The sequence below is a fragment of the Oreochromis aureus genome, linkage group 5 (genome assembly GCF_013358895.1).
Source record: "Oreochromis aureus strain Israel breed Guangdong linkage group 5, ZZ_aureus, whole genome shotgun sequence".
NCBI classification, from domain to species: domain Eukaryota; kingdom Metazoa; phylum Chordata; class Actinopteri; order Cichliformes; family Cichlidae; genus Oreochromis; species Oreochromis aureus.
This window is the reverse complement of record NC_052946.1, coordinates 31,523,743-31,546,689: the sequence shown is the minus strand read 5'-3', so window position 1 is coordinate 31,546,689 and position 22,947 is coordinate 31,523,743. Positions and strand designations below refer to the sequence as shown.

General features: G+C 41.2%; 1 protein-coding gene across 1 annotated transcript in view; it reads right to left on the bottom strand.

Annotated features, from left to right (window-relative positions):
* LOC116320294 (plexin-A2-like) overlaps nucleotides 1–22,179 on the bottom strand; it is an 80,238-nt gene extending 58,059 nt beyond the window's left edge. Inside the window, exons 1-3 of the mRNA XM_031739860.2 lie at nucleotides 21,883–22,179; nucleotides 8,600–9,951; nucleotides 4,869–5,051 (exon numbers count right to left, since the gene is read on the bottom strand). Coding sequence (XP_031595720.2) covers nucleotides 4,869–5,051; nucleotides 8,600–9,823 — 1,407 coding nt within the window. The 5' untranslated portion in view covers nucleotides 9,824–9,951; nucleotides 21,883–22,179. The remainder of the gene's footprint in view (nucleotides 1–4,868; nucleotides 5,052–8,599; nucleotides 9,952–21,882) is intronic.
* Between the last annotated feature and the right edge of the window lie 768 nt (nucleotides 22,180–22,947).

Below are 22,947 nucleotides of genomic sequence, written 5' to 3'. Positions count from 1 at the left end.
GACCTTTGCTATGGCCCTGCTGCTGCAGTGATCCACTCATGGTATTTATTGTCATGCCCCATTTCCACTGAGACTGTCCATTTGGGGGTGATAGAATAGGATTGGAGAGGTGACCCTGTGCTCCTTAGAGGCTCCTGGGAGTCTGAATCATGCCTGCATGTTCTGTCAGCTTAATGGCAAAATCTGGCCTTTAAAGGCTGCACTTAACAGAGGTAACGATGGATTACTACTGCTCACCCAAAACTTAATGCTTACCTCCTGAACAAACACAAAGTCTCCCTTCCTCTCGGTGTTTTATTTTTATTTTTTCGCCAGTCTTACTTCCCCTGCATTCTTAATCTGTCCTTGTTTTTTTTCCACTTAATATCCCTGCCTTTCTTCCTCCATATCTGTTGCTTCTCCTTTTTCCCCAGTGGTCATCCTTCTTTCTTTGTCTCACATTGCCTGACTGTTTTCTCTTTCTCTCTCTCCTCCACTGTCAGCCTATCTTGTCTTTTTCCCCGATGGCTCATCAAATGAAAGAGCTGCAGTGATGCTATCTGTGCCCCCAGTCTGGACCAGTGTGTGTGTGTGCGTTGTGTGTCAGACAGATTGCTCCTCATAAGACTGAGGCCCCCAGGCTAATGTCACAACAGTCCTCTCACACATTTCCTCAGTCAGCTGCATGCTCTACAACTGTGCAGGAACCAGAGCCTGCAGTCCCAACAAGTCAATTCAGTTAGATCAGAAGAATGAGCTTTATAGGAACTTGATTATAATAACTTGCTACAGTACAAAATATGACGGACAATGAGCTGAATCAACTTTATGAACTCCACAGAAGGGGGTCATCCTGTGGTCTGCAGGACTGGACAAACACATCAATCTTGAAGAATTGAGTAGTTCATACTTGTGTGATTTTTGTCAATCAATTCAGCAACATATTTAGCGAGCATTTGTGTTTGATTGCTTTTCTTTGCTTGCCTCCCCGCCTGCCTCATCAGGGCAGGTTCAGCTGAATTTCTTTTAGGCTTATCTTGATGGGTAGTTACACATGCAATAGACTGTGAAGGGCTTAGTATACTTGGCCTGCACCTGAGAGTTTAAAAAAATATTTTCTAAAAACAAATATTTGACAAGCTTGTCCATTAGTCTACCGTAAAGTAAAAATGATAAATGAATGATAAATAGAAAAACTTTTTTGGTATCCAGTCGATTATTTTGAGTCAGTTTCAGATATGAAGATTGTTGTCTTTTTCAAATTAAATAAACAGATTATATTTTTGTGTTTTTGGACTGCCAATTAGATAAAACAACAAGCTTTGCCACCGTTTATTAACCGTTTATTGACTCTGTCAGTTGTCTAATGTGCCGAAATGTGTAAAAACATGAAGACTGTCTGTAAGTGTGCACTATCATCCCCTTTTAAACAGTCACCCGAAGTACACTTGTGCCCTTTTCAGAGAGAGTTTCTTTGTTGGTATCTGTTTGGTAGAAGAGCTAGGAACTCTACAACCAGAGGCTCTCTGTTCTTCAGCCATGAATATCTTTTTAAGCTCTAATTATGTAGCACAGTTATTGGCTGGCCCATGTGTTGTGTTTACTGTCACTGTAGAGAAATAAGTCGTGCTCATGTACAACGTCGTTTTCCTGCCAGCGCTTGTTAGGCTTTCCAGTGCTAACGCGCACGGCAGATATGTGTGAGAGGCGTGAACTGGGGTGCCAGTTAGCTCGTGTTCTGCATTTTATTTTTGGCACGGCAGCTGGTACCAAGGTTGCTCAGGGATTCTGTGATTATGTGGACGGCACAAAAAAAAAAAAAAAAGATTTGTGGTGATTACAAAGAAAATATCAAAATCCACAGTGACTTAGTCAGACTGTTAAAGCATTTGACCCTGGACTGTGTTTGTCTAAGGCTTTTGACCTTGTTTCTAAAAAATTAAATCTTTAAAAGGCTGTTCTTAAAATAGCTAGGAGCCATAGTTAAGCCAGTGCTACTCAAACAAGTGTAAAAAGAGAATTTGTCGCAGGCTATGTTCGGATGCAGATTTGCTGTGTTATATAAGGGAACAGAATGATATTTGCTGAATGACTCAAAATAAACTACAGAGCTTGTGTTCACTGTTATAAAGAAACATGTCACCCAGTGTAAATGTGAAACAGTTATGTGTGTTTTAGCAGTTTTTTGACAGCAACTGAGGTTAGTAGCTCAGAATGATTTAAAAAAAATATACATCTGATTTGCACAGGAAATACTAGTCGGTTTAAAATTTATTTGGTGTCTTTTGCCTTTTACGAAAAAAGTGTTTCATATCACCAACTTATCTGTAAAAGAAAATTAACATTAGATTTTAAGACATTCATACAAGGCACTATAACCATGAGGCTGAATCCTGGAATTGAAAAGAATTGGAAATCATAGAAGCAGAGAACACACGTGTTTTTGAAGTTTTAGGGAGCAACATGAACACTTAGGTACATTTAATTATGTTTAGAAACATGAAAAAATTCTTATTAAACGGGGCAAAATAATTTTCTAAATCAGTGAAGTGGTCCTCGAAGTAATTTGTAATGCTAAAAGCTATTCAAACCAAAATCCACCAGGGCACTGTTAAACAAGAGCCACTACAGCTGCATAATGTCCTTTTACTTTAACACAAAGGAACTGAAGGAACAGACGTGCGCTTCAGTTTTGGCTCAAGTAGTCATGGATGGAGATTTACATCAATTTGTTCTCGACTAAGAGCAACTGTCTGAGGGCTGAAGCACAAAATGTGGTCCTGCTGTACCTTTGTTCAGCTGCGTAATGTCCTCCTACCATAATAACCATGATATACTTAACAAAACCAGTTATGCTAATTAGATCATTAATTGAACAGATTATTGCATGAATTTCTGTTAATGGATTAGGGATCATTATTTCATCAGCGTGGGTGAGACACAAAAGCTGCCAGACGTGCTGTATTTCAGCGGCATATATCGCAGAGATTTTGATAAATTTGGTAATTTTACATATAAAAAATTTGTCGTGTCAGCAGATGTATCTGATATAACAGTATCTGCTTTGCTTCTACAATATAATGTTAACGTTGCTCCATCCATCACTTGAACTGACCAGTCACAGCTTTGCAAGTCAGGCAAAATACCGAAGTTTAGCACTTCCTGCAGAGAAAAATGTGACGGTGGGGGTTTGTGTCCAATGTGGAGATATTATTTTTAGACTTTGTGGACTATTAAGTTACTGTCAATCAATGTCTGGGTAAGTTTAGATGCTAAAACTGATCGGTTATGTTTAAATATCATAGTTTGCATTAACACATATCCTTGCACAGTGTTAACTATATCTTAAGACGCTTTTCTGGCAGAAACCCTTAAAGGCAAATGTCTTTTATTGTAAGTAGTATGCAAGTGCTTTATTTGAAGAGCACTTTTAACTGACATAAAGTCACAAAACGCTGCACAACAAAATGATTGCAATCATTTTTAAAACTTGTTTAAAAAAAACTATTGCTATCAGTATGACACCATGTTACAGGATTTAAAAAGTAATAAATGAAAGAAAAAAGAATCTCAGCAGAAGGCCTGGTTAGACAGAAGCCTTTTCAGATGCTTTTTGAAGGAGTCCACAGAGTCAGCTAAACGTAGCTGGAGTGGTAGACTCTAGGTGTAACAGACTGAAAGGCTCTGCCCCTGCTAGTCTTCAATCTTGTAGGAAGAACTAATAAATTTTGATCCTGCGACTGAAGACTGCGAGCAGTAGTGTGTTTAATAAGATGTTGAGATGAATGATCCGGACCTAGTCGATTTAGTGCTCTGTATATAAGTACAGAAAAAGCATTCTAAAATTGACCGGGAGCCAGTGTGAGGAGTATAAAATAGGGGTAATGTGAGCTCACTTGCTAGAACTTGTAAGGAGTCTGGCTGCAACATGCAGCATTTTTTTTTTTCCCTGAGTTACAAAGATATGACATCTCAAACACATAACTGCTCAGCTCCTGTGATGGTCCTGGAGCAGCAGCAATTATGATGTTCGATATCAGATCATGCCATGCAGTTCTACTAAGCTTGTTTAAAAAAGCTGCCAAATATGGGATTGAGATAGTTAAGCTCAGAATATCTGATTGCACGGTGGAGAAATGAACCTCCTGTCACAGTGTTGTAGTCCCGGCTTGAGCTTGGAGCTTTGAGTTTTTCATGTTAGAACTTAAAAAAGTCAAGTTTAAAGATAAGCTGAATAGACACACAGCATTTGTGACTAAAAAGTATGTAAATTACCAATATTTATAAAAGGGAAGTCCTGAAATACTGTACAACACATTTAATTTTGAAGTGTCTCGTTTTGTCAGTCCCTTTGAATGATGGAGGCAGAATGAGTTACCCATTTCCTTTGTTTTAATCATTCACCCAAAAGTTTTATAGAAGAGCAACACGATGCCATGGGATTGTAGTGTAAGAGCATGCCACGGGCATGTTTTGTGTCATGTTTGCACTTTTTAAGCATGACGGTAAGTTCAGTGTTACAGGGCATAATTAATCATGTAAAAATACATTTAAAAATGCAGAAGCAAAAACAAAATGTAGTGTTAATACACAAAATTTCATGGCATGCCATTCACATGGTATTTCATGTTACCACATGATACCAAACTAAGAGCCAATTATCACAGGAGGCAGAGCAGCCTTAAGAAATCATTGATATGTTTTGTGTAGAAACACAACTTGGTAAATCATCAAAAGATGCATAATCTCTTCTCATCTTTCCCATGTCTTGAGATCTACCAATTCACCGCAAACAATACAGTTGTTGCATGTCAGATTTCATTCTTTTTAAAACAAGATAAAAATCCTCTCATGTTTGCCAGTGACTGTCAGTGTATAGCTGCACTCACCTTCTTAAGTCGTCCACTCCTGGTGCCCAGGAAGACCACACTGTGTCCACCATAGATGTAGGAAGTGACAGAGGTCAGCCTGTCCCTGCTCTCAGTGAACACTGTCCGACCTGACACCAGCTGGGAACCCCCCAGGGGCTGGTTTATATCCAGACCGCAGAAGTGATCATCAATGGGAACAGGCTGCGTGGAGAGAGGGAGGGTGTGCGGGTGAAAATATAGAAAAGATTAAGATAATGATGGCAGAGAGGTGTGTTTTTGAGACGAAGTGAGGAAGAGAACCAGAGAAAAGGTGAAAGGAGGAGGGATGGAAAAGCAGTGAGAATGAAATGAAGGAGGAGTGGGTATGACAGATATAAGGAGAGGAAGTAGATGTAATGAGAGAGGGTGAGGAGAGCTAGTGGGGGCCAGAAACTGACTGAAATTGCTGTAGACACATGCGAATATAAGAGGAGAACTCAGAGTGACTTATGGTAAGCCTAACATGCATTAAGCGCACAATTTTCAGGGTTAAAAATGATTACTTCAAAAGGGTTTGTGCTGCCGGGTTTCTGAACACGCCTCAGAGCGGGCAAATTTGCGGAGCAGAATAATTGCTGATGGCAAACACGAGAGACGCCGTGTATTTTGCGCCTGTTTCTGTGATTTTTAGATCGCTTGATCTGACATCACAGAGCACAAGAGATGTTAGGTTTTGATTAGGCATCAAAGAGAGCTGCATGCTTAGCAGTCCTATTGCATCTTCTAACATGCACCTCAAACTTTTGCTAATTGCCTGTCACTTAATATATAAATCTACCCTTTTAGGGCTTTTTTATTGTTGTTTTAAATCCTCCATTTCTGAAGCATATATTATTCGTTAGCCCTGAAATTAGCTTTTTCTTTTATCAGGCTTTGTGCCTGAGTTTAACTGAATGTGATCAATGAAGTGAGCATACCATAAATGTATCTAATATCGCACCGCTGCCCAGTTCTTTCTTTTCATTGACTTTACCTCCAGTCTTATAAACAAGAAATAGAGGATCCATCTCTCATTTTCAAGATTCCCTCTGGACCCACAAAAGTGTTGCACATATTGCCAATTAGTCAATCTGAAATTCTGCTGCTGAATTTTTAATGACATGCCTATCTGTACACTAAAAGGGACACATACACATATATGCTGTAAATTAATACTGGATTTAGTAGTTGTACCAAAAGCAGAATTGCTTTGGTCACTTTTTTGACCATTTTGGTTTGAATTTAATCATCAACTGTTGGACTTCCATCAGATTTTGTGGTCTTCTGGGGATTAATCTTTATAATTTAGTTGATGCTTTTGCTTTTGCTCTTGCTGTTGTGACACTTGCAATTGATGATTGAATGGAGTGACATTTAAAACTCGATGCACACATTTGTGAAATTGCACCCAAATCTAGTACCACCAGGTTAAAGTTTACGTGAAGATAATTTATCTGAATTTTAGAAGCGGGACCACAGCTCCTACACTCCCCTTCTGGTCCTTTGTCTGTATAGGCCTCCTTCACTAAAACGTGTCGTTCTCATTTTCCCGAACCCCTTTTTTCATTCACTTCTGGATCTGCCTGGCTCAGGAGCCGCTGCCAGTCCGCTCTCAGGCCTTCCTCAAACCACACCATCAGTTCACGATTCTTCATCCACCATTGTCAAATAATAATGAGGATGTGGTCTCAGCCAGTGACTTATCCAGTAAAGATTCTTAACTTGCACTAGATGGATTAGCACAAGAAATATACAGGCTTATTATTAGGTTTATACTTTTGGTTTAGTTTATAGTTTCCAGATGGTGTGTCTTCAGGACTTCGGTCATTGTTTAACTGTTCTTGTAGTGCCACTAGGCAGGCTTTTGTGATTTACATGAATTATCTCATCTTTTGGAGCACTGCCATGGCATCTAACACAGCACATAAGTTTTAGGAAACCCTGACGTTTATGCTGATTCCAATATCTGGTCAGTATTTCACTTGGAAAAAAAACTTGCATTTGACCTCAAGAGTGTGTGCACCAGAGACCCTGTGTAGTTTGTCTTTTTCTCAGATTTTTAGATTGCTTGATCTTCTAACGTGCACCTCAAACCTCTGCTAATTGCCTGTCACCTAATATATAAATCTACCCTTTTAGAGCAGCTATTTTTTATCCTCTGTTTCTGAAACACATTAGGCTAATGATCAAATTTTATTAAAGTAGCAGAGTTGCCTTTTTTTTCTTTTGGTTAAATGTTGTCATGCTAACAGTAGTGTGATGGATTGCTATTGAATTAAATACTGTAGGTCTCTCTGTTTGGTGTTGAGAACATCTTAATGCCCAGTGAAGCCATTTTCAATTGCATTCACCTAACTTTAGGCCTTCTTTGTGGCAATTCATTGTGTTGTTCCCTTATCAGGAAGGAAAAGTGGACCTAGAGGAAACTTTAAAAGGATCAACTTGAGAATTGAATGACCAAGGGCCAGATTTACTATATTTGGCAAAATAGCATGTGAGCCCAATCCCCAAATAGTGCTCATAGGTTTGATTAGTTTTACGTGCGATTTACAAAATACAGGTACAGTGAGTTCAATTCCAGATCAAACGCAAAAAATAAGACAGGCTTCTTTAGCAGTTAATTGCATGTCCCATTTGTTATTAAATACTTAATTTGAATGATTGATATTTTGTGCCTTAAAAAAGGAACTCCCCAATGGGTCAGCTGTAAAAATCTCTGAGTTCCCACCTCTTACACTTTAAGTAAAATTATCATTTCACTTAAAGCACCCAGCTGCCAATTTAAAGCCTCAATCATTCGTTGGGAATTTTATATCTTATTTGCCCAGCAACTAGCAGAAACAGAAACTGCCATTCTTAGCACTGAATCGACAGTGTGGAAAGGTTTTGGGCTTTTCAAGTGGTGATCTGCCGTGGCTATACAATGTTGTTACATGTATGAACACTTATATAAACTGTATTGACCACAGAAATCATACCTAATGCATCACCATGCCCAACTGGTGCTTGATTTGACTGAGTATTTATGTAACCAGAGAAATAAAGTATCCAATGAGACACATTACAGACACATACAGCATATGAATACAGAGAGAGAGATTTTTTTTTGCGTTTCGGTTGGTGTTATGGATAACATTACATCTCATTTGTTTGATGACATGGTTTAATCAAAGTACATGTTGGGAACCACAAGAGTGATTTACCGCATGCGATGAATATCATTGTTTTCATGCTTCACTTTCAACTTGCTTCCATGAAAGCCTCTCATTATGCAGAATTATAGCTTTTATAAAGGCACAGACTTGGACATTCACAAGAAAGGGCTTTTTTTTCTCAGGATCAAGAACAGGTCTCAGAGGGTTCAAAAAATGCTGACAGCGACAAGAGCAGAAGGAGGGAGATGGGGAAAGAGAGGGAGAGAAAGGGGAGGAGAAGGAGGTGGGAGTCGGTGCCTAAACCCCTGAATGAAATCAGAGCTCAATACAGAATTCCTCTGATTAGCATTGTGGAAATAATCTCCTCCAGCTCTTCTGCTCTCATGGGATCTTGAAACCTGAATAGTGTCTTCAGCATAGCACAGACTGCCTATCTATCAGCTGTTTAGGCTGCAATCACACTTGCAAGTCTAACTTTCAGTACAGCTCCAGTATATCACTGCTACACACTACTGTGTGATACTTTCGCTAAATATGTGAGGTTCAAAGCAGCATTTCTCCCTAAAATCTACTTACCGCCTTGGTGCACTGCACGTCCTTTCCCAGCAGCCAGTGCAACTCCAGATTTCCTTCTCCTTGGTAGCAGGACTGCAGCCGCTCCTTAATGCGGGTGTTGATGTCCTGGATGGTGAAGATGCAGAGAGCAGAGTGATCTGGAGGGTCGTGGTACTGCTTCTGTCCTTTTGAGAACACAGCAAAGAGCACATCCTCTTGAGCACTAATGTTGAGCGACTTAGCCAGAACCCTGCCGGCCTTGGACAGGTAAGCTGCCTGCAGCAGACGGTATTCCTCGCCTCTGTGAATGCACCCCACAGGAAGTGACACATACGAGTGGAACTTCTTGTCACCTTTGCACAGGCGGATGATGCGGGATGTGTAAAAGAGGTCGCCAGGGGAGCCACCTGCAGGCATCCCGTTCTCTGGAGTCTCCGGCTGGACAGTCATGAAGTAGACAAAGCTGCTGCTGGCAAAGCCATAGATGTAGTAGATGTCAAAGTGTGGCACAAGAGCCAGTGTGTCTGAGGGGATTTTAATCAGAGACGAAACAAAATCAGTGTGAAGCTCATAGTCCAGCATGGCGGAGGATTCTGGGTCACGAGGCAGCTTTCGGCTGGAGATAGTTGGAAAATAGTCCTGTTTTCCGCCTACGGCAGTGCCGATGTATAAAGTCGCATCCTGACCCTGAGAGGGTACAACAACTCCATACATCGTCCCAGTCTGGTTGTCACTGGACAGGTAGTGCTCTTTCTTATGCGTGGGCTCCACAAGGATGAACAAATCATCCAGCCTCATCAGCTTACAGACGCCCTGGTAGAGGCTGCCACAGGCCAGCAGCCGGTTGTGAGAGTAGTCGATAAGCAACAATTTGTTAACATTGTCAGTGGAGGCCAAAGGCTCAGAACAGGGCTGGACAATTAGTGGAGGATAACATGCTTTGTTGTCATACTCTGGTCCTGTATCGTGAGACACCAGGAGGGTTAGATTAGAAGACAACTTGTAAATTCGATTGACAGCTCCAATGTACAAAGCCCCAGTAGACTGATGCACAGTCAAGTGGTTCAGCGACCACTCCCTCCTCTCTGATTGGAAGGTGTTCATAGTCTGTCCTAGAGTCATCTTTTGATTCACAGAGATTAGAGTCAATAGCCACAGTGCCAGGGGCCATGACATGACCTTTAGAGGACCGTGACCTTTAGTGAGGCCGCAGTAAGTCCATCCTTTATACAAGCACGTTCCCATCCCCACGTGGCTCTGAAAAGTATTGAGCTCAGACAAACAGGATTGTGTGTCAACAAGTAGCAGGATTGTCCAGAGAAAAGATCAGCTCAAGTGGGGTCTTGTTCTCCTCAAGTGATCTTCACATCATTCTGAAAAAGAAAAGATAGACATTTGTTTTAGATCTCAAAAAATCCTTGATTCTTTCAAGTGTGAAAGATTGCTTTTCAGGATATCGTTAGGCACTAAAACCCTAGAAATGTCTTGTTTTCTCCTCTATCTCTGCTTAGTCAGACACATGAGACATCAAAGAAACAAGTAATCATTTGTTCAAACTGTCTCCCCATATTTACTAGCCTGAGAGATGGTCCAATATTCCCCATATCAACAGGGGGGCTCATTATATTCGCCTTTCTGTAAGAGCGAACTAACTGTGGCCTATTACTTGAACAAAGCAGTGACACAATGTAGCTGCGCGTTCCCTCTGTTTGGGTGGCTAATTAAATGATCCAAATGTATTAATTATGCATCCATATTTTGGGCTCCCTGTTTTCCTTTCTCCCCTCTGCCTTGTTCGTTTAAATGGTTGAATCCAGGAGGAATTAATCACTCTCCAATGCGGCCGACATTCCTAAATTAATCAGGCTTTTTCCAGGGATGGCAGGGAGTCATTAGAGATTCAGAGCCTGGCAGCATCAACTCTCACACTTCCCTTTTTAATTTCATTAGCATATTTTATGTAAATATTTCCAGGGGACAAACAATGTCCGTCAAACACATGACGGACAAAAAAGATGGATGAGTTAGCCACATGAATGTTTGATGGATGTACATTTTTAATTTATTTATTTTTCACTGTTATAACGTTCATATAAAATATCTTTTCGTCTCCCATATGGCGAGACAAAATAAGCTTATCTACAATAAAAAGAGTCTTTTTTTTCCTCTATATAAAGACTGATGTTTTATGATGGCAACACAAGCATCGTAGATAAAGTAGCTTCACATATGCCGTTACTTCATCGATGTCCATTAAAGGAGTAATAAAACTGTCTGCATAGGAGGACATCATAAATTAAAACACCTGCATCACTCTAAATCCTGCCTGTGTGCTGCCTGAAGCTTCTCCAATCATACACTCAAAGGTGGTTTCTGTCTCTCCTTTGTTATCTCCGTTACTACACCAAAAGCACCTTCAGACTCTTCTAACAATCCTTTAAAAATAAAAATAATTGAAACGCCTTCAAGTTTCCTCCAAGTATATCCTGCCAAATCCTAGAAGACTTTAGCTCGGAAGCAAACTGTCCTTTTTTGGCTGGAACTAACGTAAGCAGGGTGTTTTCTCAGTGAGACTTCCTGGTATAAGTAAAGGTTAAATGAAGACAGCCATGTCAGATCCTAATGCGGAGGTCATGATGCGGTGGGTGCTCTCCATTGGCTGACTAACAGGATGTCCGGCTGAGTTGAGCTGGAGCCAGGGATAGAGCGGATGGACTGACACTGAGCTGGCTGGGCCAACTCCAGCTCCACTCCAGCATCTCCTGCCCATCTGTCCCCACCGTGCTCACACAGGGGGAGAAGTCACTTGAGTGTCCCGACCTACTCTGCTCAATTTGGCAGGCTCAGTGTGAGCAACTCTACCAGTAATTGGCCACCGAAGAGTAATATCTGCCACACGCTGTATTGGAGCTCTTAAATCTGAAGTTTAGTGTTTGCTTTTGTTTGTTTAAAACAGATTCCATTTATAAAGACATGAAATGAATCAGTCATAGTCGCACTGCTATCCTTGCTGCCTTTGCTTTAGAAAACAGAGAAGTCTTTCCTTTTTTTTCCTGACTGGACACAAAAAACATCTCTTTTATTAGTTCTCAGAAAGCCTAGATTTGGCAGGACATGTTGGCTCTAATATTTACATCTTTATTTAAGGCAAAATGTTGTCCAGCAAATTCTTTCTGAAAATCCCTCAGATCATCTGCTTTGCAAGCTGATGAGCCCATGAACCAGTTTCTGTTTTCATTTATCCTGAAAACCTGATGAAATCAGTACTCATGCGTGATTGAAATACTGGAGGATGAAGCATCTGGATAAAATGAAATATAAACAAGATTCATGTGCTTATTTTCAGCAATGACCATGAACTAGTGCTAATTGCGAAACTTTACTTTTTGAAGTACAGCCTTTTTTTCCCCGAGATCTTTCTTCTTCTTTTTGTAGTCTTTTAAATAATGGAATGTCAAGTAATGCACTTAAGAGCTGCTTGAAAGTGGCAGAGTTAGAAAAATGTGACTGAATTCTTGAGCTGCCACAGAAAAGGGATTTTTGTGCTTCAGCTGGAGCTGTCTCTACTTTGTCTCTGTTTTGGATTTCTCTGGTTGAACTCACACTACAAACTTCCAACTTAAAACCTTTGGTGTAATATGCATTGTAATCTTATCAAAAACTCAAGTGATGACCTTTCCTCAACTGGAAATAATAAATAAGACATCGCTCTTGAGGTCTAGCAGCAAATAGCAGACCAAATGATATTTACAGAGGTTGGCTCGAGTCTGGCTTGACCTTAAACAACAGACACCAGCAGTGCCACCCACAGGTTAATTCAGTGCTGAGAGTCTCGAGTGAAATCCTCAAAGGAGTTACAAAACAGGGGAGAAAAACAAGAAGAGAAATTAAGGAAGTGCTGGTGGCAAACGGAGCTGGGCAGGCATGCAGGCAAGCAGCAGCCTCGTCGTTTCATCCATTTCTGTTCTGCCGGCTTTGGTCACGTCTAAGGCGTGCAGTCATGCTGCTCAGTGTTTACCCTGGATTATAGAGACAGCTCTTCGCCCTGCGCAGTCCTCCCTGCTGAATTCTCCGCCTCGCCACTCAGACACGCTCCAGCCCAGACGTGACTCATTCACACTCACACACAGGAACATGGTTTGCTGAGGCCTCTGGGGACGTGAGCTCTCAGCGGGCACCAATCACAACACAGAGGAGGGAGAAGCCAGTCTCTCGTGCTCCGCAAACATGACCCTTTGACCTGGATCAAGATCTGTGGAACCAAATCCATCCTTTTCGTTCAGCTTTAATTGAGGCGAAATGCTGTCATAGCTTCTGTAGCACCCTGTTAAGCATGATTCACGGGACGGACGGGATGGTTACTGCTGTTGCGATCAAATAATTAAAAGAGGGGTCTCTTCTTTGTTAGTATGTGCATCATGTTCAGTCATCGCTCAAGTTTGACAGCACAAAGATGTGTTTTGTCAGCATTTCTGTCAGTACTGTAGTACATTCAGATAGGATATTATGTGGAAACCTTATTACTTGAAGATTTGCATATTTTGTGAAGTAGTGAAGAGCTTTGTAGGCAGAGGCTTAATTGATTTGCGATACTGTGTTAAAACACAATTGTGACCATCACAAAAAGAACTGACATGAAGTTAAAAGTATTAAAATACAAATTTACCGATAAAATGCTTTAATAAGAATTCACCGTTTAATTAAGTTTAGATCATTTAGATCAACCAATACCACTGAATTGCTAAAGCTGTGCTTTATAGCTAAACTAAGCCTTTTAGGCTGGTTATATAGTATTTGTATGAACATGGGATGATGATAGGATGATGAGATAAATTATTTATCTTCAAGAATGATGTAATACAAATACAGTATTCCCTGGAACTATAGGCGGTCTGGCAGGCAAAGTGGTGGAAACCCCTCAGACAAAGCTTCTCAAACTAAAGGGATGAGAGGTTTAACAACAAGTGGCCTGAAATAAAAGGTTAGAGGTGGTGCCTATAAATGTTGTAAAGTAAACTGTTTAGGGCAATTATGTTTTGGTTTTCTGTTCGCAGTCATATTTAATAGTCACATCTATGTTGAAGTCTTAAATTGAGCATTCTTATCCATGTTTGTCATCACAGCTCACTCGGCCAGGGGCTGTTGCTGGTAGCTACATATTTTTGCAAAGCATTCATATTTTGGAGATGTTGCCTTTCCAAACACTCAGAGCAAGATGATACAAGAGGATTTTTTTATACTTTAAAGAAGGACAGATTTAGCACAAGCAGCATGTGTTCAGGTTTATCTTGTTTATGTTTTGGATTATAGATTTGAGAACACTGTCGACAGACTGCGCCATGATATTTCTAAAGGTCAGAAGATACTTCTCGGTGCTCACACTTAGTCAACAATAGGAGTCATTGTCACTCACATCAGAGGTGATAAAAATTTTTTTTCCTTTTTGTCGCTGTTGTTTTGTGTGGCCTAGATTTATAAGGCTGCACAAAGCCAATAACAGTATAAGACCACGGGGGCGGAAAACTGTCTGAACTACAATAGTCATAACAGCTTCTGTCTTTATGATTACAAGCGGGCTGTGCACAAGCGTGAAGGGTTTTTGTGTCTGTAGGTTTGTGCTGATGAGGCTGCTGATAGAAGTTTATAAGTTTCTTATAGGACATCATTTTGGAGTTGGACAATATGTAGCTGCAGTTCTTCTGAACGTTTGAGCTTGTAGTATATAAACCCACACGGGATACTTTTGACTGGGGTTCTCGTCAAATACGCACAGGCCCATCATTGGGGGGAGGGCTAGTTGTACACATCACACATGAATGGGCTGAAAGGGCGCCAGTCGCAACAGAACTTGACTTCCAAATGAATAAATGAAGGCAATTAGTAGATCTGTTTACAATGTTGTGGAGACAGAAGTAGGTCAAACATGGCAGACACAGAAGGGAGGAGGGAGCCAGCAAGCCAGAGCCAGGGGCTGTCGCTGGTACCTACAATGATGAGTCGGGGAATTAGGACATGAAAATGCCGTCTTTATTAACAATGACTTTTAAATGAATGTCATAATGAATCACAAGGGACCGGTGGAGTTTATTAGAAAAGCAGTGTTTTCTGTTCAGCCCATCGTGTTTTATCAGACACAGTGTTGTAGAGGGTAAGCCCAGGGCAATAGGCTCCGCCTTCAAAATCCCCCTCACCCAAACACAGATTCGAGCCTCAGAGGACATAATGTGTATCTTGGATGCTCACACTGCAGACACCCACAGGATATCTTCACTTTGATATTGCTCAGTGAAATTTTATGACAGTTGGCCCATGGTTAATTTTTATCATTATGTTCTACAATGTAAATTCAAAGAGCAGCACTTTGCCCAGTTGGAAGGGGGGCAATCTTAAAACCAGTATTTAGACTAATGGCACTAACACTTTGGGAGGCAATTGTTCCCTGGAAATCACTGCAAACTGCTGTGAATTCATTTAGCTTCATTGGCAGCTCGACTGGCACGTCTGCGTGTCCCAGCATTTTTTATATAATAAAAAACAGAACAATTATTTCCTTTTCTCCATGCTTGTTGTTTAGTTTATTGGCCAGCGCAGATATTACAGGCTTTAGGACTCTCTAGCCAGCCACAATTCTTGATGGTAGAGTAGTGGAGGATGTCCGTGGGGAACAGTAAAACAGCGCTATGTCATCGCAACTAGCTCGGCTTCTAATAACTGCAGGATGCTGCGCAGAACCTGGGCAGTGGTAAATGTGACATAGGGGACCAATTCCAACAGATCACCACAACACAGTCAGCAGCCTCCTCTGCAATGCATTCCATTATCTCAGGGCATATGCATTATACATGCAGATACAGTACTTTATCTGAAATTGCTGTTAAGAGCAGGGACCAGATGAAGGGCACTGCTGCCACAGTCAGATTTAACCATGCATGCCTTTCTCCACCCTTCCCTCTTCTCAGCTCTGTCTCCTCTTCCATAAATCTCGTTGTCGGTCTTCCCTGGTTAATGGTGACCTCAAGCTGGCTCATCTCAACTGCTGAGGCCCTCGTGTTGCATATATGATGAGCATACAGGGGAAAGACAAAGTGACCTCCAGCGCCGTGATGAAAACCCATGCAGTTCAAGTGCAATAGAGGGTCTTCTATAATTCAGCAATCGCATAGGAAGACAGAGTGAGCTGTCTTTCTTCTGGAGCCACACAGCTAGAGCCTGTAGTGGTAACCTACATCGCCTCAGAGCAAGGAGTAAACAGGGGTGTTCGACCAGGTTTCGGAGTTATCTTTCTGCACCCGCACAAAGACAATGAAGATGGTGAAATGAAGACTGGGGACCAAATACAGAACAGCTCACCCGTTTAGTTATTTGTACTATAAGATAATATATTAACTACCAGCTTTATGTTCAGAGGGATGGCTTTATTGTCTGTTCCCATTTATATATCTGCCTTTTTTCTTCTTTTTTTGGCCAGGTTGACATTGCTCTCTCTAAAGCAAAGCTATATTTTCCTCAGACCGATTCACTTACTCTACAGATGTGCAGGACCATATTGATTTCTCATGCATAAATCAAGGAGACCTGACAAGGAAAAGACTTTACATTTGGCAGAAACTAGACCCCACTGAGTGTATGAATGGGGAAAAAGCAATCAAACACAGTGATGCAGACTACATTTGAAGCTGTGAAGCACATATGTCCATGATTCCCACACCACTGCACACAGAAATCAAAGAACTTATTCCAAAGAAGCCTGTATGTTTCCTCGGCTTCCTCCCTCTTTGCCCATATGGCTTCGTGGGGTGGGAGATGCCAAGGTTGGAGGTAGCTGGCACGAATAATTACGATCAAAGAAATTACAATGCAAAAGGAACAGCTGCTACCTCGACTGCTGACAAATCACTATGAGCAAGAGGAGAGCGCAATAGACGGCGAGTCAGGGAGAGTAAAACAGGAAAGAGGAGGAGAGATGGTGCATGTTCTACTATACAACAACTTTCCCTCTAAGTATCTGCTACTCCAAAACCCATTTAACATTTAATCCGCACTGCAAATAAGGCCTTTGGTGGCCATTCACCCCAAAGCTGTACAAATACAAGCATCTGCCCAGATTATCTCAGTCAGACTCTATGGTCAATCCAGCCCGGCCTCTTTCTAATTCCACCCGTCAGAAATTCTATCCTACTTCCTGAGTCTCTCACATGAATTTGAGAAAATTCACAGAAATGTCTTCAATTTCCACAAATAGAAATAACCTGGTTTGAAGTAAAGTAACCAAGTGAGTTAGAATTCTACCAGAAGTGCAAATGCAGGTGAATTTCTCTCAAATAGAAATTCACTTCATGGCAAATGCGTTACATTTTTTTTAATGCTTTAACACAACTCCTGCAGGAATAATGCAGTTTCCTTTCGTCTCAACTTGCCCTTCCTAATAGGATTTGCTTGTCAAATTAAAACTGAATACTCCAAGTCTATTAAGCTCAGTCCCACCTGGTTTGTAGCTGCCAAGGGCTGATCACTATACAGCAGTCTTAGATGTAGTCCAGACAGTCTGGACTTCTATGTTGCAGATAACCTGGTGAGGACAATTTTGCAGATGTAGTCATTTAATGTTATGAGGCATTATTCCAGACATTTGTCATTTACTTTTTTGTAAGACCAACGTAAGCAGGGCTTTTACAAAGTGGCCCCAAATACTCTGTTTTCCCAGGTGGCAAAAAAAAAAGCAATTTGACGGTGTTCTGTAATGGTGATGGTGTTTCATAATTCAGCGCAATTTGGTTTAAGGTGCCATCTGTCCATTTTTTAGGCACTTATCTAACTAGGGTTACAAAACACCATACCCTGGATTTGTCGTTAGTCTGTCTTATATGTTTCTTTAGAATGTGGGAGGAAACTGGAGCACCAGATGAAATCCACAAAGTGACATGCAAAGGCCAAAAGACGACTGTAAGTGCTAACTACTGCAACCCTAATGACACCAGTTTGAAGTGCCAGATTTATTTTATATAATCTTGAAACCTCTGTTTACGTCGTTTAGCAGCTGCTTGTTTTTTGAGAACTGGCAGGGAACTGGGGTTGGCTTGCCTCAGTCCACATGTAGAGTCATGTAGAAACATCCTTGGGCATGATACCACGCCCCAGGTTTTCCCTGATCCATCTATCAAAGTTCAACTGTTTTAGTACTCAGTATTAAAAACATCAAATATCTTAATCCCTCTAGGGATTTTTTTGAAGGGTGGGGTCATTGTATTGTATTTTCCATATTATGTGCTTCAGTCATTGGGTTGTTTCTTCTCCCATCTCTCCTGTGTCTCCCAGATAGACACAGGTGAGATTAATTTTAATTGTCACTGGTAAAAGTCACATTTTTCACCTTGTGTCATAATCAAGGCAGGTTTTAAACTGATTATTGACTGGTTGAAGTGGGCGTTCTTACCAAATAATACTATGTTAATTCTTGACCACATACTAAGATTAGTTTTGCTGTAGGTCTAGAAATGTTTTACCTTTTTAAAGGTGTAAAGAAAGGTTTAATTTTTTTTCAAAGGCTGAATTAATGTTTAAAACATTTGGTTTTGAAGCCATTGCTTCACCTGTCAGCTGGGTCTAGCCCCCCGTGACCCTGACAAGGATAAGCAGGAAAGAATGGATGGATGGATGCTACACCTGTCAAGCACTTAATTAAAATCTGTAGTAGCCTTTATCACCTCTAGTTATTATCCATAGACTTAAGTCAAAACTCAAAAATATATCTTAAAATAACAGTAGGTCAAAGAGCTGCCAGAGACCACAAATGTCATAGTCGCTTCTTTGTGCTTTCAGATTTCATATTGGGTGATAGATAATTACACTACAACACTTCACAAAGCTAAGGAAGAAAGAAGAATAAGCCATGTTTTAGAAGTTATTCGAGTATGATTAGTTTGTTGAAATGGTACAAAAGAGATGGAAGTTACATGGGTTTAGCTCAACCACATAAAGACCAATTTCTTTCCATGTTCCATAAGATATAATAACATAACCAAATTTTACTAAATGGCAAGTAAATATTTCAGGTATTTTGTATGTAAGCTATATGAAGTAAAGACGTGTGCTTTGAAATGACCAAAGTCTGGCATGATTATCTGCCTCAAAGGCAGAAAACCCAGCAATTTAGCACAAGAGCGATCATAAAAGTTACAACAAAAGCAGCCGAGATATCCTGATGTTTGTGATCCATTATATGAGCTAAGTTATAAAAACACTGGTTCCTGTACTTCCTATAATATTCTCCAGTTATTGTTAATGCTGTAAACTTTTTCAGACATCTGAAATTTTTTAGTCCAGCGGTTTCAGAGCCATTAAACTGAATTTCATCCGTAATATAAGAAAACAGATTACAAACTGAAAAACTAGAGTCAATACATTTCAGATTAAAAAAGAAATCATGTGACATCATTTAACTTTGTCATCTATTTTGTATGGCCATATGCTGTCTAAATACAGAAGTGCCAAAGAAATCATGCAAAACAAACACATCAGCAAAGTTATTGCACTGTTTGTATCAACAACAGTGTGACAATCTGGAGGCAATGCGCCATATTGCAAGACCGCCATCACTGCATGCTGAGCGCTGCCAAAGCTGCCATCTGGCAGGTGAGCTGCACACTTTCCTCTCCTCCCTGTCACTTCTCCTCTCCACTGTTTGTTACCACTTCTCTTCCTCTCTCTTCCTTTATTAGTCCTTCTCACCCCTGCTACCTAGCTATTTCCACTTTTTACTCTCCTGTCTAACCCTGTAAGGTTACTCTTCTCCACATGTACTGTATATGCACCTCCCTCCAGGCCTGGATCACACACTGAAATAAGTGGAAGCATGAAGCCTGAAAGGTGGAAGCAAGAGAGAAAAGACTAAGGACAATTGCACATTGGCTGTGCTTGTTCATCTGCAGTATTTTGTTCTCTCTGCGTTTCCTTCTTTTTTTTCCTTTCTCTCTCTCATCAGTGTCGATTTCATATCACTGTTTGTTCTCCTCCCCGTTATCGCAGCCCTCTCGTCACACTTCCCTCTCTTAGCAAATATACACTCATATGCAAAGACGCACCAGTAAATAGGCACACGTATAACACGCACACTCACACGCGTACAGTATACACGTGCAAACACACACACACACACAAACTGCAGGCTCGACGTCTTCTTCCGCAGGCTGTAGCATCTGAACAGTCGTGTTTAATCAGTGTCTCCATAGGCAACCGGGGGTAGCGGTGGGTGGAGATGGTGAGACTCGGAGGTGGGGGGTCTCCAGCTATGGGCAGTAGCAGTGAGCTGCTGTGCACTCACACACCGTGTAATTGTGTTACATACACTAATTCGCCTGATGTATTATTGGAGCAACTGTGCGTCGCCTTTGCCCCTGACCCACGCTGCACGCTCTGATATTCAAATTACTTCAAAATCAATGTCACAGATTGAATTGGCAGTTGTTTTAAATCACAAGCAGTTTTTTGCAGTGTAGTAATAAAGCATCCCTCTTCTTTTTTTTTCTATCTTCTCAAACATAAAGTAGCTCATTAATCTCTGTAGAAGTCTGAGATAACACTTAACTCCTAGCTTGTGGGTGAAAATGACAGAGACAGATGCTCTAAATTACTTCACCTACACTGGTCCAACATTGCCTCTAGGGTCAAAAGACTCCAGAATAATTCACCTATATTTCCTCAGTACAAGAAACTACCACTACAAATGCGGATGGGGGAATTACATCAAATGGTATGTAATTCCATTTGTATAGATCAATTAAATCAAACTGCCAAAAAAATAGATTTTTCCCATTGGCTTACTTTTAGATTCTTAAAAAAATAAAAAATAAAATTTTAATTTTACCTAATCAGAAGCAAAGTTTAATCTCTTCAACTTATGAGTGTTCTTTTTTTTAACTGATATCAGTACTTTTAGAAATCTTCCCCTGAAATTTCACTTACTCCCCAAAATATGGGCACTGAGTGAAAACCTCAATAGTAACTTGTTTTTCCACAAATTCTATCCCGGATATTTTTTTTTTATTACAGTTTTCCTAACAAACATAGTTCCCACAAAAACTGATAGTACTGTGGATAATCCTCAGCAACTTGGAAAGTGTTACTGTCACAATACAAATCTCAGAGACAGAGCTTTATCGTGTAAGACACAAAGTATGTCTTTTTGTTTGCTTTAAAATGGCTTAGCTGAGGAGTTAGGAGTGGGTAATCCTCAACTATACCTCAGAAGAATAGGAATCATCATAAACCAAACCCTTAGTTTAATTCATTGTTGTCAATTGCAAGAGAGAGAGAGAGAGAGAGAGAGAGAGAGAGAGAGAGAGAGAGAATGTGGAGATTCATTTAAATTCTAAAATTAGCAGGCAACTGATAAAATGCCGAAGCGCATGACTGGCAAGAGCACGCTAAAAGAGAAGCCAATCTCTCTCTCTCAACGAGAGGCTTTTCCCACTCTGGAGGGGCCAGGAGAATAAAAGCTAGTCCAACTGGCCGGCCAGATAAGCCAGACCAGAAAGAGCATACAGGGGGAAGAAGGGCTCATCTGGTTTGCATGAGGGGTGAGAGTCAAAGAGCCGTGAATCCAACTACAACCGCTCCTCGCCCCCTCAACCACCATACAGAGGAGAGCTCAAACAAAGATGCACTTAGTGAACAGCATTGTTGTAGTTGGCACCGCTGCAGCTGTGTGTGCTTTAGTTCTTTCAGACTCAGGCTTCATCTCAGCTCTTGCCCAGCTTTATCAGCATCCCAGTGGCTTCTGCTCTGCCCCGGCTGCCAAAGCAGCACGAGCTCTGGCTGCAGGGCAGCAGCGGAGAGCTGACTGTCTCCAGGCTAAATACTTCACTCTGGTATTCTCCTGATGACCAATGATCTGATGAACTGCCCAGAATAATCCAAATGTGTAAAGAGTTTTGGGGAAATCTGCACAAGCCGGTGGCTTTAGCAGGCTTTGTCTAAAGCAGAGTTATTGATAAGAAAATCATTCCCATCAAATCTAATACAGAAATGCTCTTGCCTGTGGATCTGATTGGTACTGAAGCTGAGGCATTTACAGTTGCTTTGTTTTCAGAGCATCAGCCCACATCTGCTGGCTGTTACAGGTGGTCAGCAGAGCCGCAATTTGTCCAATTAACACGTGCATTCTAAATCATAACGCCCACGCTCGCTGCGCGTCTTTTCACGGCGTCCAAGGTGCGTGAAGTCTAACAACTTTACCTTTCTGCACAATGCAGAGCTGCACTACAAGCTGACGCTCAGCTGCTAACAGCAAAGGATAGCCTACTCACCTTGAAATAGCAGGAGACTCATTCATGAGTAGCGCAGATCCGGTTATTTCGCTTGAATATTGGGAGAAACGTCCCGCGTCTCAGTCAGTGAGTCAGTCAGTGGGCTAAATGAGTGTGGACGACAAATACAGCGAGATAAACTGCCGGTTAATTTATTCTACGCGCAGACGCGACGCACAGCTTGTAAAGTCATCTGGACAGCAGTGAGCATCTCCCTGTCAGCCGCTGAGAAGGAGACGATATCAAGTGACCCTCCCGCCTCGTTCAGGGATTGATCATTTTCTGTAACAGGCTGTCACACAACCCCATCTCCACCTCTCTCCCTCCCTCTCTCTCTCTCACTCTCTGTGTGGATACCGGTGCTACATGAAGTCACCCATCAGTTCACTTGCACCTCACGTACAATGTGCGCTTTTAGACCCAACCTCCGTCGCGTCATCCTTTGGCACAACTTGGGCGCGTTGAAATACCTGTTTTATGTCTTTTATTCCAGCGGACGAATAAAAGTTCCTGCGCATTTGTTCATCAGTGGAGATGGACACTGACAATGATTCATTCTGAAAAGTCGTCAAAAACATTTGGTAAAGAGCCGGCTTATAAATGCGCTTACAATTCCATTCAAACTGGACCTAGACTGTGTGTTATCAACAGCACACAGGACGGAGATAAAGTCAGCGACCAAAATAGGCCTATTTGTCAAACGATTGTGATCTTTATGCATTTGTGAAATGACTGCTTTCCATATGCACAAATGGGCTGTATATTTTGAATCATGTATTCACACATCTTCCGATGGGAAAAGGAATTGTGTTGCAGCGGTTTACTCGCTGGTTAGGCCCGCTTGCTCAGTATGTGATTCTCTAAGAAATGCAAGAATTCACGTGTTTTAGAGCAAATTCTCTGTGTTGTATTTTCATTCATTGGCTGATATAAAGGCTCACAGCAGCCTGCACAAGTTTCAGCTGAAATACTGCCATCTGTAGGCTTAATAATGTGGCCACACTTTTTGTGTGTGTGTCTCAGCGCTCTGGCAAAGATCATTCATTTTAAGCCTTTTTAAGCCGT